A 14,412-nucleotide genomic window follows, 5' to 3' on the forward strand; every position below is an offset into this window, starting at 1 on the left:
ATATCAATATCTGAGGGAGTTTTGTGGATCTCTCTGGCGCTGATGATTAATGAAAACGTTAATTCAAAGGTATTTTTAAAACGTGTGGTTTTTATTCAACACGTTTCAAAGTGACAGTCCACTTCTTCAGGAACAACCACATACCAGCTATTTGTGCTTTTCTTCTTAGTGTTTTATCTAAGACATTGAGTTTGTGGGACACTGTTTACTTTCACACTTTTTGCATTCGGCGGGAACATCAAAACGACACACGGGGCCGCATCCGCATACAATGCATGTCCCTGCGTACACAATGTTAAATATACCGTATTTTCCGGCGTATAAGACGACTGGGCGTATAAGACGACCCCCCAACTTTACCAGTTAAAATATAAAATCTTCTTAAAAGTCGGGGGTCTTCTTATACACCCTATGTCGTCTTATAGGGCCGGTGAATATGTGCCTTTTGGGGGGGGGGGGGAGTGATCCTGATGCCGAGGGGGCGTCTCACAGGAAAGTGAGTATCCCCCATTACCTTATCGTAGCGGTGCAGCGTGGGGGTCTCAGTGCTGGGAGTGGCGGCGGCGGCTGCTGTGCTCTGGTGCGGCGGCTGCTGTGCTCTGGTGCGGCGGCTCCTCTTCTGTGTGGGGCCTCTGTGCTGTGAGGTGGCGGCGGCATATCTTTATCCAGTTGGGGCTCCTCCGGCATCTCCTTAGCCCTGGAGGCCCCGCCGCAACTCCATCGGTGCAATGCAGCGGCCATTTTCCCGGAGGCAGCTCAATAGGTGCGATGCGGTGGCCTCCGGGAAAATGGCCGCTGCTCAGATTCAGATCTCGTCCCGAAATCTCGGGACACGAGATCTGAATCTGAGCAGCGGCCATTTTCCCGGAGGCCACCACATTGCACCGATGGAGTTGCGGCGGGGCCTCCAGGGCTAAGGAGATGCCGGAGGAGCCCCAACTGGATAAAGATACGCCGCTGCCGCCACCTCACAGCACAGAGGCCCCACACAGAAGAGGAGCCGCCGCACCAGAACACAGCAGCCGCCGCCGCTCCCAGCACTGACACCCCCACGCTGCACCGCTAGGATAAGGTAATGGGGATTACTCACTTTCCTGTGAGACGCCCCCTCGTCATCAGGATCACTCCCCCTCCCCACCCACCATATACACCGGCGTACACGACGATTCCCGGCGTATAAGACGACCCCCGACTTTTAAGAAGATTTTCGGGGGTTAAAAAGTCGTCTTATACGCCGGAAAATACGGTATGTACGCAAGATACTTGCGGATCTTAAGGAAAGAAGTATGCAGGCCTACGCTGCGCACAAACGCTAGTGTGAAACCGGCCTGCCTTCTCAGGAGAGAACACTTGGACAATATGGTTTAAACTTTGGAAAATTCACAAAAATAAATGGCGTTCACATACTGCTGTACATACTTTTTTCACAAAAAATGCAGCAAAACATAATACCTAAATATTTATGTGCTAAACGCTCTCATTTTTCATATTTCTAGTGCAGTAATGCAGTTCAATTTTCATGTTCGCATGTTTTAGCGCTGCAGTGTGCTGCCTTAGGCTGCTTTCACACTAGTGTCGATACGGGGCCGTCGCGCTGCGTCGGCCCGACGTACCGACGCATACTGTGAAAAAATGCCCGACGTGGGCAGCGGAATCAGTCTTAGGACGCTTCCGCTGCCCCATTGCAAGGTCCGGGAAGGAGGGGGAGGAGTTTCGGCGGTCAAAAATGGCAGTCTCGACGCACAAAAAACTTACATGTAACTTTTTTTGTGGCGGCGGTTCACCAAAACACGACGCAACCGTCGCACGACGGTTGCGACGTGTAGCACTGCGTCGCTAATAAAAGTCTATGGAGAAAAAACGCATCCTGAAGGCAACTTTGCAGGATGCGTTTTTTCTCCACAACGACGCATTGTGACGTGCAGTGCCCGACGCTAGTGTGAAAGTAGCCTTACTTGGCTGTAGTGACAAGACCAAGCAAGTAACTTGTTTTAACCACCTGATTTTTGCCCTTCGGGTTTGTTATATGTTGTGTGTCTATTTGTTCACGTTTACATTGATTAGCACATTAAGGCTATGTGCACACGTTCAGGATTTCTTGCAGAAATCTCCTGAGTAAAACTGGACATTTTCTGCAAGAAATGCGCATGTGTTTTTACGCATTTGACGCGTTTTTTTCCAGAGCTTCCCAATGCATTAAATAGCGGGAAAAATCAGCAAAATTAATGAACATGCTGCGTTTTTTTGGCAGAAAAAAACGCATCATGTGCACAAAAATTGCGGAATGCATTCTAAATGATGGGATGCATAATGTATGTGGTTTTCATAGCGAAAAAAAACGCAACGTATGCACACAGCCTAAACGTTATGTTTTAATCCCTATACTGCTACACCTATCACTACTAGGACAACCCCTTTTTGATCTAAATGTTTGGCCTCGATAAATTAATAAAACCTATACTCCCTCCCATGCTGGCGCCGTTCCAGTCGAGTCGGCACTCATGCACTCGTGTGGCTGTGACACATGGTGCCCGGCGCCCAATCAGCTGAACTGCCTTTGGACGATTTGACAAATAAGAGGCAGTGAGCGAGCAGCCGCAGCCCGGACTTCTTCATGGTCAATTCTTCCGGAGGCGGGGACAGAGAAACCAGTGTTGATTGGGCGCCAGGCATGATGTGTCATACAACCGCACGAGAGCTGCGAGTGGCGACACCACTGGAACTGCACCAGCTTGGCAGGCGAGTAAACGCTTTATTTTATCATGGCCAAAGATTTTGATTAAGAAGGGGTTGTCCTAGTAGTGGATAACCCATAATAGAGAAAACATCTAGTGCTTTCTACACCATTGAAGGCCAGTCTCACACGTCCAGATAATTCCGGTACCGGAAAAATCGGTACCGGGGTTATCCGTGTCCGTGTGCTCATGCGGCACATCATGGGAGGTGGAGCCGCATATTCATCACTGTAATGAGCGGCCCCACGTGACCGCTCACACAGGACAAGCTGCCGGCGCTGAGAGGAAGCATTGCGGGAGCTGGGTGAGTATTTTAATGCAAGGGGGCGGGCGCACAGGGGGTGGGAGGCGGGAAGTGACCACGAACTTTATTTTAAACACACACAAAAAAAAAACACCTTGATTTTTCATTCCTTCTCTCCCGCGAACGCTGCTGGGGAGAAGGAATGAATGCCGGCTTCAGCACCACACGCAGGGGGGACAGCGCTTACTGTAGCGCTGTTTCTCCTGCGGGCGGTACGTGCACACTGAGGAGATGGCACACTGTTCTCCATGTGCATGTGTGCGGGACGCTTTGCGGACCGTGCTGCCGGAGAAAAATGGACATGTCTCCGTGTTTTGCACACGGACACACGCTCCGTGAAAACACGGAGACATGTGCATAGACCCATTCATTTGAATGGGTCTACGTGTGTCAGTGTCTCTGGTACGTGAGAAAACTGTCAGTACATGTACCGGAGAAACTGACGTGTGAAAGAGGCCGAACAGTGAATATTAAAAGAAAACACGCACAGTGATCAACCATTCAGATAATGCTAAAGATGACCCCAAGGGTATGTTTCCACATGCCGCAATGGCTGCATTTTGGAAACAGTGGATACCCCACTCCGCCCAAAGCGTCGTCCCCGGTTGTACAAGCAATGATTCAGGATGTGTTCATTGAACAATGCGGAATCACCGCATCGTATTCATTGACTGTGGTATTTATTTTATGGAGACTGAGCATCTCCGCAAGATAAATAGACATACTGCGGTCTAGAAAGACACACCGCTTGTGCGTTTACGAAGGTCTGCCGCCTGCATCTATGTATGCAGAGTGGAGACGGGATTTCATAAAATCCCCTCCACTATGCTGTAACATCTGGATGCTGCGGATTGGACAATGCGGCTGTACAAAGCGTCCAATCCGCAGCAAATACTGAGGAAAAACGCCACGTGGAAACACACCCTTAAAGGGAATCTGTCACCTCATTTTGGCCCTATAAACTGGCACCAACAGAGGCTTATCTACAGCATTCTGTAATGCTTTAGGTAAGCCCCCGATGTATCCTGAAAGATAAGAAAAACAGGTTATATTATACTCACCTGGGGGGGTTTCGCGGTCCGGCGCCTCCTATCTTCATCAGATGACGTCCTCTTCCTGTCGTGGCTCCGGCGCAGGCGTACTTTGTGTGCCCTGTTGAGGGCAGTGTAAAGTACTGCAGTGCGCAGGTACTGGGCCTCTCTGACCTTTCCTGGCGCCTGCGCACTGCAGTACTTTGCTCTGCCCTCAACAGGGCACACAACGTAAGCCTGCGCAGGAGTGCGACAGAAGCAAGGAAGAGGACGTCATCGTATGAAGATGGGAGGCGCCAGACCGTGACGCCCATCGGACCGGACCGCACCATGGGTGAGTATAATCTAACTTGTTTTTCTTATGTTTCAAGGTTACATGGGGGCCTATCTAAGCCTCTGATGGCGGTGGGGCTGCAGTTTATAGTGCCAAAATGAGGCGACAGATTCCCTTTAAGTTTTACAGAATGATAAAAGGAGCAATTCCCCAAAGTCTCCTGCTGCAACATGGGCGGATTTGGCCCCTGACAGAGACGTGTGTCCAGATCCAACTGTGCAGCCTGGTCTGATGAACACACGACCCGTGGAGACTCCTGAGCTGTGCCGCTTCACTTTGGTATTCACAAAACACAATCCGTAACGTACGTAAGAAACAAGCACCAGAAAGTGACCGGAGCGCCACAAACACGACGCCAAGTACCGTGAACTCCTACGCCTGGTGGTAAACGGCGCCAAAAACGTTGTCTGCTGGCCAAGTGAGCAAGGAAGGCGAATGAGAGTGCGAGCATGCCACTAGCCACACTCACCATAGGAGAGCCAGCAGTCCCCCTCTGAGGAAAGCGCCGCACACTCCGTCCTGTCAGTGCCAGGAAGTAGTACTATACAGAGCAGGAGGGGGAGGACTGAGGACGCGGAAGGGGCCGCTCTCATACTGAGGGAGACAGCAGGAAACGGCGGGGCAGGTACACCGACCAGAGAGACCTGACCTGCCCGACACTGACAGACTAGAGAATTGCCGTGTGCGCCATAACTTCCACTACAAACCACATACTAAAGACTATAGCCATATGACGCTGCTCAGTAATCCCTCACGTATGACTACGAGTAGCGCCATTATTATGTAATAGGAGATTCTACTGCGTCTGCCAGCAGCAGCACCTCCGTACCGTAGCGCCATCAAGTGTTGCAACGACAAAAATACACTTGATACCACGTGACTTTCAGCTCGGCTCTCAGGACCTCTTTAACGTCATAGCTAATTACACAGCACCATCTGCTGGCGGATGTAAGTTCTACATCTCAGTCGTTCCTGTGAAAAATATAATAAATTCGTTGTTCCCGTTAAAGGGAATCTGTCACCCCAAAATTGGCCTGTAAGCTGAGGCCACCGTCATCACGGGCTTATCTACAGCATTCTGTAATGCTGTAGAAAAGCCCCCGATGTAACCTGAAAGATAAGAATAGTTACATACATAGTTACATAGTTATTAAGGTTGAAGGAAGACTTTAAGTCCATCTAGTTCAACCCATAGCCTAACCTAGCATGCCCTAACATGTTGATCCAGAGGAAGGCAAAAAAAACCCATGTGGTAAGAGTAAGCTCCACCATGGGGAAAAAAATTCCTTCCCGACCCCACATACGGCAATCAGACTAGTTCCCTGGATCAACGCCCTATCAAGGAATCTAGTGTATATACCCTGTAACATTATACTTTTCCAGAAAGGAATAGGTTATATTATACTCACCCAGGGGCGGTCCCGCTGCGGTCCGGTTCGATGGGCCGCGGTTCGGGACCAGCACCTCCCATCTTCATAGGATGACGTCCTCTTCCTTGCTTCCTGTCGCGGCTCCTGCACAGGCGTACTTTGTTCCCTGTTGAGGGCAGCGTAAAGTACTGCAGTGCGCAGGCTCTGGGAAAGATCAGAGAGGCCCGGTGCCTGCGCACTGCAGTACTTTGCTCTGCCCTCAACAGGGCAAATCAGTACGCCTGTGCAGGAGCCGCGACAGGAAGCTAAAAGAGGACGTCATCGTATGAAGATGGGAGGCGCTGGATCCGGATCTCAGCGGGACCCCCCCAGGTGAGTATAATCTAACCTCTTTTTCTCATCTTTCAGGATACATCGGGGGCTTATCTACAGCATTACAGAATGCTGTAGATAAGCCCTGATGCCGGGGGCCTTAGCTTATAGGCCAATTTTGGGGTGACGGATTTCCTTTAATCCCTTTAGAGAGATACATTTTGTATTTGACCAGTCCCGGGAACCGTCCATACACGCGGGTTGCAAGGATACGGGGCATAGTTGTTTACAGCAGAGACACTATGCATTGATTCAACATGAGGTAAGGCCTCCTTCAGATGTCAGTGTGTCTTGTTCATCTGATGGCCGTTTTCACACGTACCAGAGACACACAGACCCATTCAAGTAAATGAATCTGCACACGTCAGTGTGTTTCCACAGACCGTGTGTCCTTGGGCAAAACACGCTGACATGTCTGTGTTTTACCAGCAGCACGGGCCGCAAAACAAACCCACACACTAATGATACACAGATCACATCCATGTGTCATCACTGTGACACGTACCGGTGCCTGTGAAAAAGCAGTATGGTTAGTGCTGTTCCTGGGTGCTTAAGGCAGGTCTCATCATTGTCGCCTGTGCAACACTGATGGGAGTTGTATTCAGCACTGGGTTTGTACATCATGGATAAGTAAATAATAATAAAAAAAAACAGCGTGGGCTCCCCCTTAATTTTCATAAACAGCAGAGGGAAAGCCAACCCCTGGGGGCTGATGTTAATAATCTGGGAATGGGGCCAATAGTCCTAAAGGTTCTTAGGCTAATAATAACATCTCACAGCTGTTTGCGTAGCCTTTACTATTTAGTTTCCAGGGGACCCCAGAAAACAATGACGTAGGGTCCTCCTATAATTACTAACCTGCAAAGGCTAAGCAGACAGCTGTGGGCTGATATTAATAGCTTGTGCTATTAATATATTTCCCTGTTTTGTTTATGAAAAGTATGGGGGACCCCACACCGTTTTTTTGTTTATACGCGATGTGCAAACAAGGTGCTGAATACAACTCCCATCAACGTCGCCTGGTCGCGCTGATCTCAGAAGACCAAGCGACGATGAGAGCTGGCTTCAGCACCCGGTGCCTGGGAACAGCGCTGCCTGTACTACTTTTTCTCAGGCGCCGGTATGTGTCATACTGATGCTGCAAACAGCTGCCACACGTATGTTGCACACAGACACCAATGGCACCTGTACTGGTTTGTCCAGTACCGATAATATAAAAACTTGTGAAGGAGGCTTTAGAGACATTCAAATTATCCACTCACGGTGACTGTGACACATGCACGGATAACCTGTAGCAATGTGGTCACTCGTGTGTGGGAATTGTTAGAAAACAGGTGTTAATATAGCAGTCAGTGTCTGCAGCATATTCCAGGCTGAGTGTTGAGAAATGGGGGGGATGTCAGTGGGTGCTCTCATCCGCTGGCCTGAGACCGCATGGACCAGGGCTCATGCCACTGAACGCCCACTCTCCTTTTCCCGTCTACATAATACTACTCAGACAACAAAAAGTGAGGGTAAGATAGAGTGGCAATACTTTATTGAACCACCAAACAGACAATAACATCTAGAACATTCCCAGCTAAATACCTAAGTTGGTGCAAATTACAGAGTGTCACCTTTCTGCTGACTCGCCGGGATTAGCAGCTACGACTTCTGAGCTTTTCAGGGCAGACTACCCCCACCCCGCTTTCGGCAGGCACCCACATAGAGGAGGTAACGACAAGCTTAGGAAGCTTAAAAGCAACAAATAGTAAGGTTGCACCATAATATACAAAGAAGGATTACTCTAGAATACTGAAACTGCATTGCTGGCATAGGAAAAAATGGGGAAAAAAAGCACTATATAATGTACACATGAAATATTTATCTGTAAAAATTGCTATGAAAAAAGGAAAGTACTTTGCGCATAGATTGGCCAATATATGTGAGCCCAATTGTCACGTTAAGGCGTCCTTCGTAAATTGAGTCCCTGTCCTGATATGTCACCTCTCCTGGGCAAAAAAGCCTACAATTTATGGGGCAAGAATTGACCAGCTAATCTGCTTAAAATCACCTGTGGCTAATGGGAGTGGGAGTGCACAGGGACCCAATTTATGAAGGAAGCCTTGACATGGCAATTGGGCTCACATACAGTATATTGGCCAATCTATGCGCAAAGTACCTTCCTTTTCTCATAGCAATTTTTGCAGATAATTATTTCATGTGTACATTATATAGTGCTTTTTTTCCATTTTTTCTTATTTCCTGTGGCAGCAATGCTGTTTCAATGTTCTATAATAATCCTTCTTTGTACAGTGCCTTGTGAAAGTATTCGGCTCCCTGGAACTTTTCAACCTTTTCCAACATATCATGCTTCAAACATAAAGATACCAAATGTAAATTTTTGGTGAAGAATCAGCAACAAGTGGAACACAATTGTGAAGTTGAACGAAATTTATTGGTTATTTAAAATTTTTGTGGAAATTCAAAAACTGAAAAGTGGGGAATGCAATATTATTCGGCCCCTTTAACTTAATACTTTGTTGCGCCACATTTTGCTGCGATCACAGCTGCAAGTCTCTTGGGGTATGTCTCTATCAGTTTTGTTCATCGAGAGACTGACATTTTTGCCCATTCTTCCTTGAAAACAGCTCGAGCTCAGTGAGGTTTGATGGAGATCGTTTGTGAACAGCAGTTTTCAGCTCTTTCCACAGATTCTCGATTGGATTGAGGTCTGGACTTTGACTTGGCCATTCTAACACTTGGATACGTTTATTTGTGAACCATTCCATTGTAGATTTTGCTTTATGTTTGGGATCATTGTCTTGTTGGAAGACAAATCTCCGTCCCAGTCTCAGGTCTAATGCAGACTCCAACAGGTTTTCTTCAAGAATGGACCAGTATTTGGCTCCATCCATCTTCCAATCAACCATCTTCCCTGTCCTTGCTGAAGAAAAGCAGGCCCAAACCATGATGCTGCTACCACCATGTTTGATAGTGGGGATGGTGTGTTCAGGGTGATGAGCTGTGTTGCCTTTACACCAAACATATCGTTTGGCATTGTTGGCAAAAAGTTCGATTTTGGTTTCATCTGACCAGAGCACCTTCTTCCACATGTTTGGTGTGAACCATGGGATTCTATGAGCTGTCCAAGGCCGAAGGTGTAGATGGAGAAGAGTAGGGGTCCTAGAACCGAGCCTTGGGGAACACCGACAGACAGGGGGCGAGATGAGGAGGTGGTGTGGGAGAGGGAGACACTGAATGTCCGGTCTGTTAGATATGATGAGATCCAGGAGAGGGCCAAGTCTGTGATGCCAAGAGATGAGAGAATCTGTAACAGAAGGGAGTGGTCCACAGTGTCGAAGGCAGAAGACAGTTCCAGGAGGAGGAGGACAGAGTAGTGTCGCTTGCTCTTGGCGGTTAGTAGGTCAATGGTCACTTTAGTTAGGGCAGTTTCAGTTGAGTGATGTGGTCGGAAGCCAGACTGTAACCGGTCAAAGAGGGAGCAGGAGGAGAAGTGGGAGGACAGTTCAAGATGGACATGCTGTTCCAGTAGTTTACAGGCATAAGGGAGAAGGGATATCGGGCGATAGCTGGACACAGAGGATGGGTCGAGGGAGGGTTTTTTGAGGATAGGTGTGATTGATGCGGGTTTGAAGGATGAGGGGAAGACACCATTTGTAAGTGAGAGGTTGAAGAGTTGTGTTAGGGTTGGGATGAAGACTTTTGCGAGGTTAGGGATGAGGTGGGACGGGAGCTGGACAAGCGTGCAAGTGATGAGATGTGATCTTGACAGAAGGATGGAGAGCTGATCGTCTGTCATGGTGGAGAAGCTGGCTTTGGAACAGGGCTGAGAAGTCAAGAGGAGGGGCATTAAGGGCTGCGGGCCAAAGCTTTGTCTGATGTTATCGATCTTCTGCTTAAAGAAAGAGGCAAATTCTTCAGCCGAAATGAGAGGGGAGGGAGGAGATGCTGGGGGACAGAGTAGAGAATTGAAAGTGTTAAAGAGCTGTTTAGGGTTGTGAGCAAGGGAGGATATGAGAGATGAGAAGTAAGTTTGTTTTGCGGCAGTGAGCGTGGACTTGAAGCTGGCGAGGGACTGCTTCTATGCAGTGGAGTGCTCAGCAGAACGAGATCTCTTCCATCGCCGTTCAGCGATCCTGGAAGCCCATCTCAGTTCTTTGGTCAGGCTGGTTATCCAGGGCTGCCTGTTGATTCTACGAGTTTTGCTATGCATGAGCGGGGCGGCCGAATCGAGTGTTGCTGTTATTGTGGTGTTATAAAAAGTGGCAGCAGCATCTGTGTCATGGAAGGAAGCTATGTCTGTAAGAGGGAGAAGGGACTCAGAGAGTGAGTGTAGATTGAGGTGTTTGAGATTTCTGCAAGGGTGAGTGAGTTTGTGGAGTGGAGGTTGCGCACTAGGAGAGGAGAGGGAAGAAAATGTCAGTAGGTTGTGGTCAGACACGGGGAGGGGTGAGTTAGTGAGATTAGTAAGGGAACAGAGGCGGGTGAAGATGAGTTCCAATGTGTGGCCATCTTTATGGGTGGCTGCGGATGACCATTGAGTGAGACCAAAGGAGGCAATGAGCGATAAAAGTTTAGAGGCAGCTGAGGTGGAAGTGTCAATGGGGATATTAAAGTCACCCATGATGATAGTGGGGATGTCGGCTGAGAGGAAATAAAGTAGCCAGGTGGTGAAGTGGTCAAGAAAGGTGGAGATGGCGGTAGATGACAGCCAGCTGGAGGTTGGAGGGGGAGTAGATGCAGACGGAGTGGACCTCGAACGAGGGAAGAGTAGCGGAGGGTGGTAGTGGAATTGGGGTAAAGGAGCAGGTTTTGGACAGGAGCAAGCCAACCCCTCCACCACATTTGTTGCTGGGGCGAGGGGTGTGAGAGAGGTGGAATCTACCATAGGAAAGCGCGGGTGGAGAGGCTGAGTCAGAGGGGGTGAGCCAGGTTTCAGTGATGCCAAGGAAGGAGACTTTGTTATTGATAAAGAGGTCGTGGATGAATGACAGTTTATTGCAGACAGAGCGTGCTTTCCATAGTGCTTCAGGTAGGGGGATTGGGGGAGTGGGCTGGATGAATGGGTATGAGGTTACTGTGGTTGCGAAGACGTGTAGAGGATCGTGGCAGGGGATTAGAAATGAGTGTGGGGATGTGATGAGGAGGGCCAGGATTTGGGGATATGTCGCCAGGAATGAGGAGCAGCACACACAGCGTTAGAAGGTGTGAGCTGGATAGGTCATGATGTGGCCGTGTGTGCCTGGAGAAAAAGGATTGTATGTGTAGGAACAGTTCTGTAGAGGAGGTGAGGTGGCTGGGGAGGATGGAGGAAGAAATGACTAGTTCCTTACTGTGTGGAGGGATTACAGGAGATAGGAAGAAATAAAGTAGTATGGGGGTGAATGTTAAAAGAAACCAAAACATTATAGTAGTTTTCTATTTCTTTACCTTCCAGTCAATTCCAGTCCAATTCTAGTCTAATTCATAGTAATTAAAAATCTGTAAAAGATGGAATTTCAAAGATGGTCAGATGAATCAAAGATACAAGGCAAACATCAGACAATGAGCAATAAACCCAGACAAATCAAAAGCTCTCAAGGATTAGATAAGTCCACAACAGACAGAGGTTAAATAAACCTCCATGTTTTACAATAACAAACAACAAACACAGAAAAACATAGAACTGTTTGTGAGGTAAAAGCTTTCAGACAATAAGTAAACAGTTCTCAAGATTGTGTCACTGTGAGTATTGTCTATCTGTAAATATATGACTAGCAATGCTGCTGTGTCATGGTCTGAATGCATTCTGTATATTTCAATATGGACTCAAAATATCCAATCTTATGTTCACACTACATTAACCCCTTTGAGACGAAGACTGTATTCACCTTAATGACCAGGCCAATTTTTACAATTCTGACCACTGTCACTTTATGAGGTAATAACTCTGGAACGCTTCAACAGCTCCTGGTGATCCTGAGATCGTTTTCTCGTGACATAGTGTACTTTATGATAGCGTTAACATTTCTTTAATATGACTTGCATTTATTTGTGAAAAAAATGGAAATTTGGCAAAAAATGTTGCAGTTTTCAAACTTTTGTGCCCTTAAATCAGAGTCATATTGCACAAAATAGTTAATAAATAACCTTTCCTACGTGTCTGCTTTACATCAGCACAATTTTAGAAACAAATTTTTTTTTGTTAGGAAGTTATAAGGGTTAAAATTTGACCAGCGGTTTCTCATTTTTACAACAAAATTTGCAAAACCATTTTTTTTAGGGACCACCTCACATTTGAAGTCAGTTTGAGGGTTCTATACGGCTGAAAATACCCCAAAATGACACCATTCTAAAAACTACACCCCTCAAGATACTCAAAACCACATTCAAGAAGTTTGTTAACCCTTCTCATGCTTCACAGGAATTTTTGGAATGTGGAAGTAAAAAATAAACATTTACTTTTCTTTCACAAAAATTTTCCTTTAGACCTAATTTTTTTTACTTTCTCAAGGGTAACATGAGAAAATGGACCATACATTTTGTTGTGCAATTTCTCCTGAATACGCCGATACCCCATATGTGGGGGAAAACCACTATTTGGGTACACTGCAGGGCTTTGATGGGAAGGAGCGCCATTTGACTTTTTGAATGCAAAATTTGATGGAATAATTAGCGGACGCCATGTCGCTTTTGAAGAGCCCCTGATGTGCCTAAACAGTGAAAAAAAAACACAAGTAACACCATTTTGGAAACTAGACCCCTTGTGGAACTTATCTAGATGTGTATTGAGCACCTTGAACCCCCAGAAGTTTATAACGTTAAGCCATGAAAATAAAAACACATTTTTCCAACTAAAATCTTTTTTAGCTACAAATTTTGTGTTTTCACAAGGGCAAAAGGAGAAAATGAACCCCAAAGTTTGTTGTGCAATTTCTCCTGAGTTCACTGATACCCCATATGTGTTCGAAAACTACTTTTGAGGCACATTGCAAAGCTCAGAAGGGAAGTAGCGCCATATTACAGTTCAGATTTTGCTGCACTTCTTTGAGAGTGCCATGTTACATTGGCAGAGCCCCTGAGGTGCCAGAACAGCAGAACCCCCCATAAGTGACCCCATTTTACCAATTAAACCTCTCAATGAATTCGTCTAGGGGTGCAGTAATTATATTGACACCACAGGTGTGTCACAAACGTTTATACCATTGGGAAGTGAAGAAAAAATAATTAACATTTTTACCACCAAGATTGTGTGTTAGCCCCAAGTTTTACATTTTCACACTGGAAAATGGGTAAAAATGGCAACAGAATTTGTCCCACAATTTCTGAAATGTAAATATACCACTTATGTGGTTGTGCAGTACTACTTTGCCATATGGATTGACTCGGGAGGGACGGAGCGCTATTTGCCTCCTGGAGCGCAGATTTTCCTAGACTAGTTTGTGGATTCCATATAAAGAGCCCCTAAGTGCTAGAAAAGCAGAATTCCCTCCCCCCCCAGTGACCCCATTTTGGAAATTATAACCCTTTTGGAATTTATCTACATATGTAGTGAAGATTTTGACTCCATGGGTGTATTCCAGAAACAGGCAGCAGTGGATGTTGCTGAGTGAAAATTGCAAATTGCCGTTGCAGTGACCAGTACGCTGTAGTGATCAGTACATTATGTCTAGCTCATGCTTCTGGAGACACGCACCTGCAAAAATTAGGTGCGCTCTCATCACCTCAGAAATGCCAAACATGTGGGCACTAAATGTTGTTTAGGCACACTGGGGCTCAGAAGGGAGGGGGGCATTTGAATTTGGGAGTGGAGAATTTGCTGAATGTAGTTTGGCAGGTGAGGAGCCCTTTCCCTTTTCCAGAGCCTCTGTGCTACCTGTAATGTGGAAGCACCCTGTATTTCCATTAACAAATGACAGATCTGAGTGTGGACTTGCTTTTTTTGTGGATTGAGTGGAAGCTTTTATTGGGAACTTTTTACATAACGTTTGGGATCACAGTTATTCGGCGCTCTCCGCTGACCACTTACTTTGGTGTTTCCATCTAAATCGCTGAGTGACGTGATTCAGATGACACCCCTGAGGGATCCATTCATTTTAATGAGGCAGCAGATTTACTCTGGACTCAATCTGGCCTCTGTTCTGTGTTTTTTCTTTCAGAAGTGCACAAAACTGTGGCCGACGGCACTTTTATGCAATCCTAAAAAGATGGACACCACTGGATCACAGGTCCTATGGCGCCCACAGTGGCTCCATCTGCCTCATTATAGGGAATCTTCCGCCAG

The 14,412-nt window shown here is 46.8% G+C and overlaps 1 protein-coding gene across 1 annotated transcript in view; it reads right to left on the minus strand.

Moving 5' to 3' along the window:
* Positions 1-5,009, minus strand: part of C2H6orf120 (chromosome 2 C6orf120 homolog) — a 45,299-nt gene extending 40,290 nt beyond the window's left edge. Inside the window, exon 1 of the mRNA XM_077283269.1 lies at positions 4,874-5,009. Within this exon, the coding sequence (XP_077139384.1) occupies positions 4,874-4,876 (3 nt within the window). The 5' untranslated portion in view covers positions 4,877-5,009. The remainder of the gene's footprint in view (positions 1-4,873) is intronic.
* Between the last annotated feature and the right edge of the window lie 9,403 nt (positions 5,010-14,412).

This window comes from Ranitomeya variabilis, chromosome 2 (genome assembly GCF_051348905.1).
Source record: "Ranitomeya variabilis isolate aRanVar5 chromosome 2, aRanVar5.hap1, whole genome shotgun sequence".
Taxonomy (NCBI): domain Eukaryota; kingdom Metazoa; phylum Chordata; class Amphibia; order Anura; family Dendrobatidae; genus Ranitomeya; species Ranitomeya variabilis.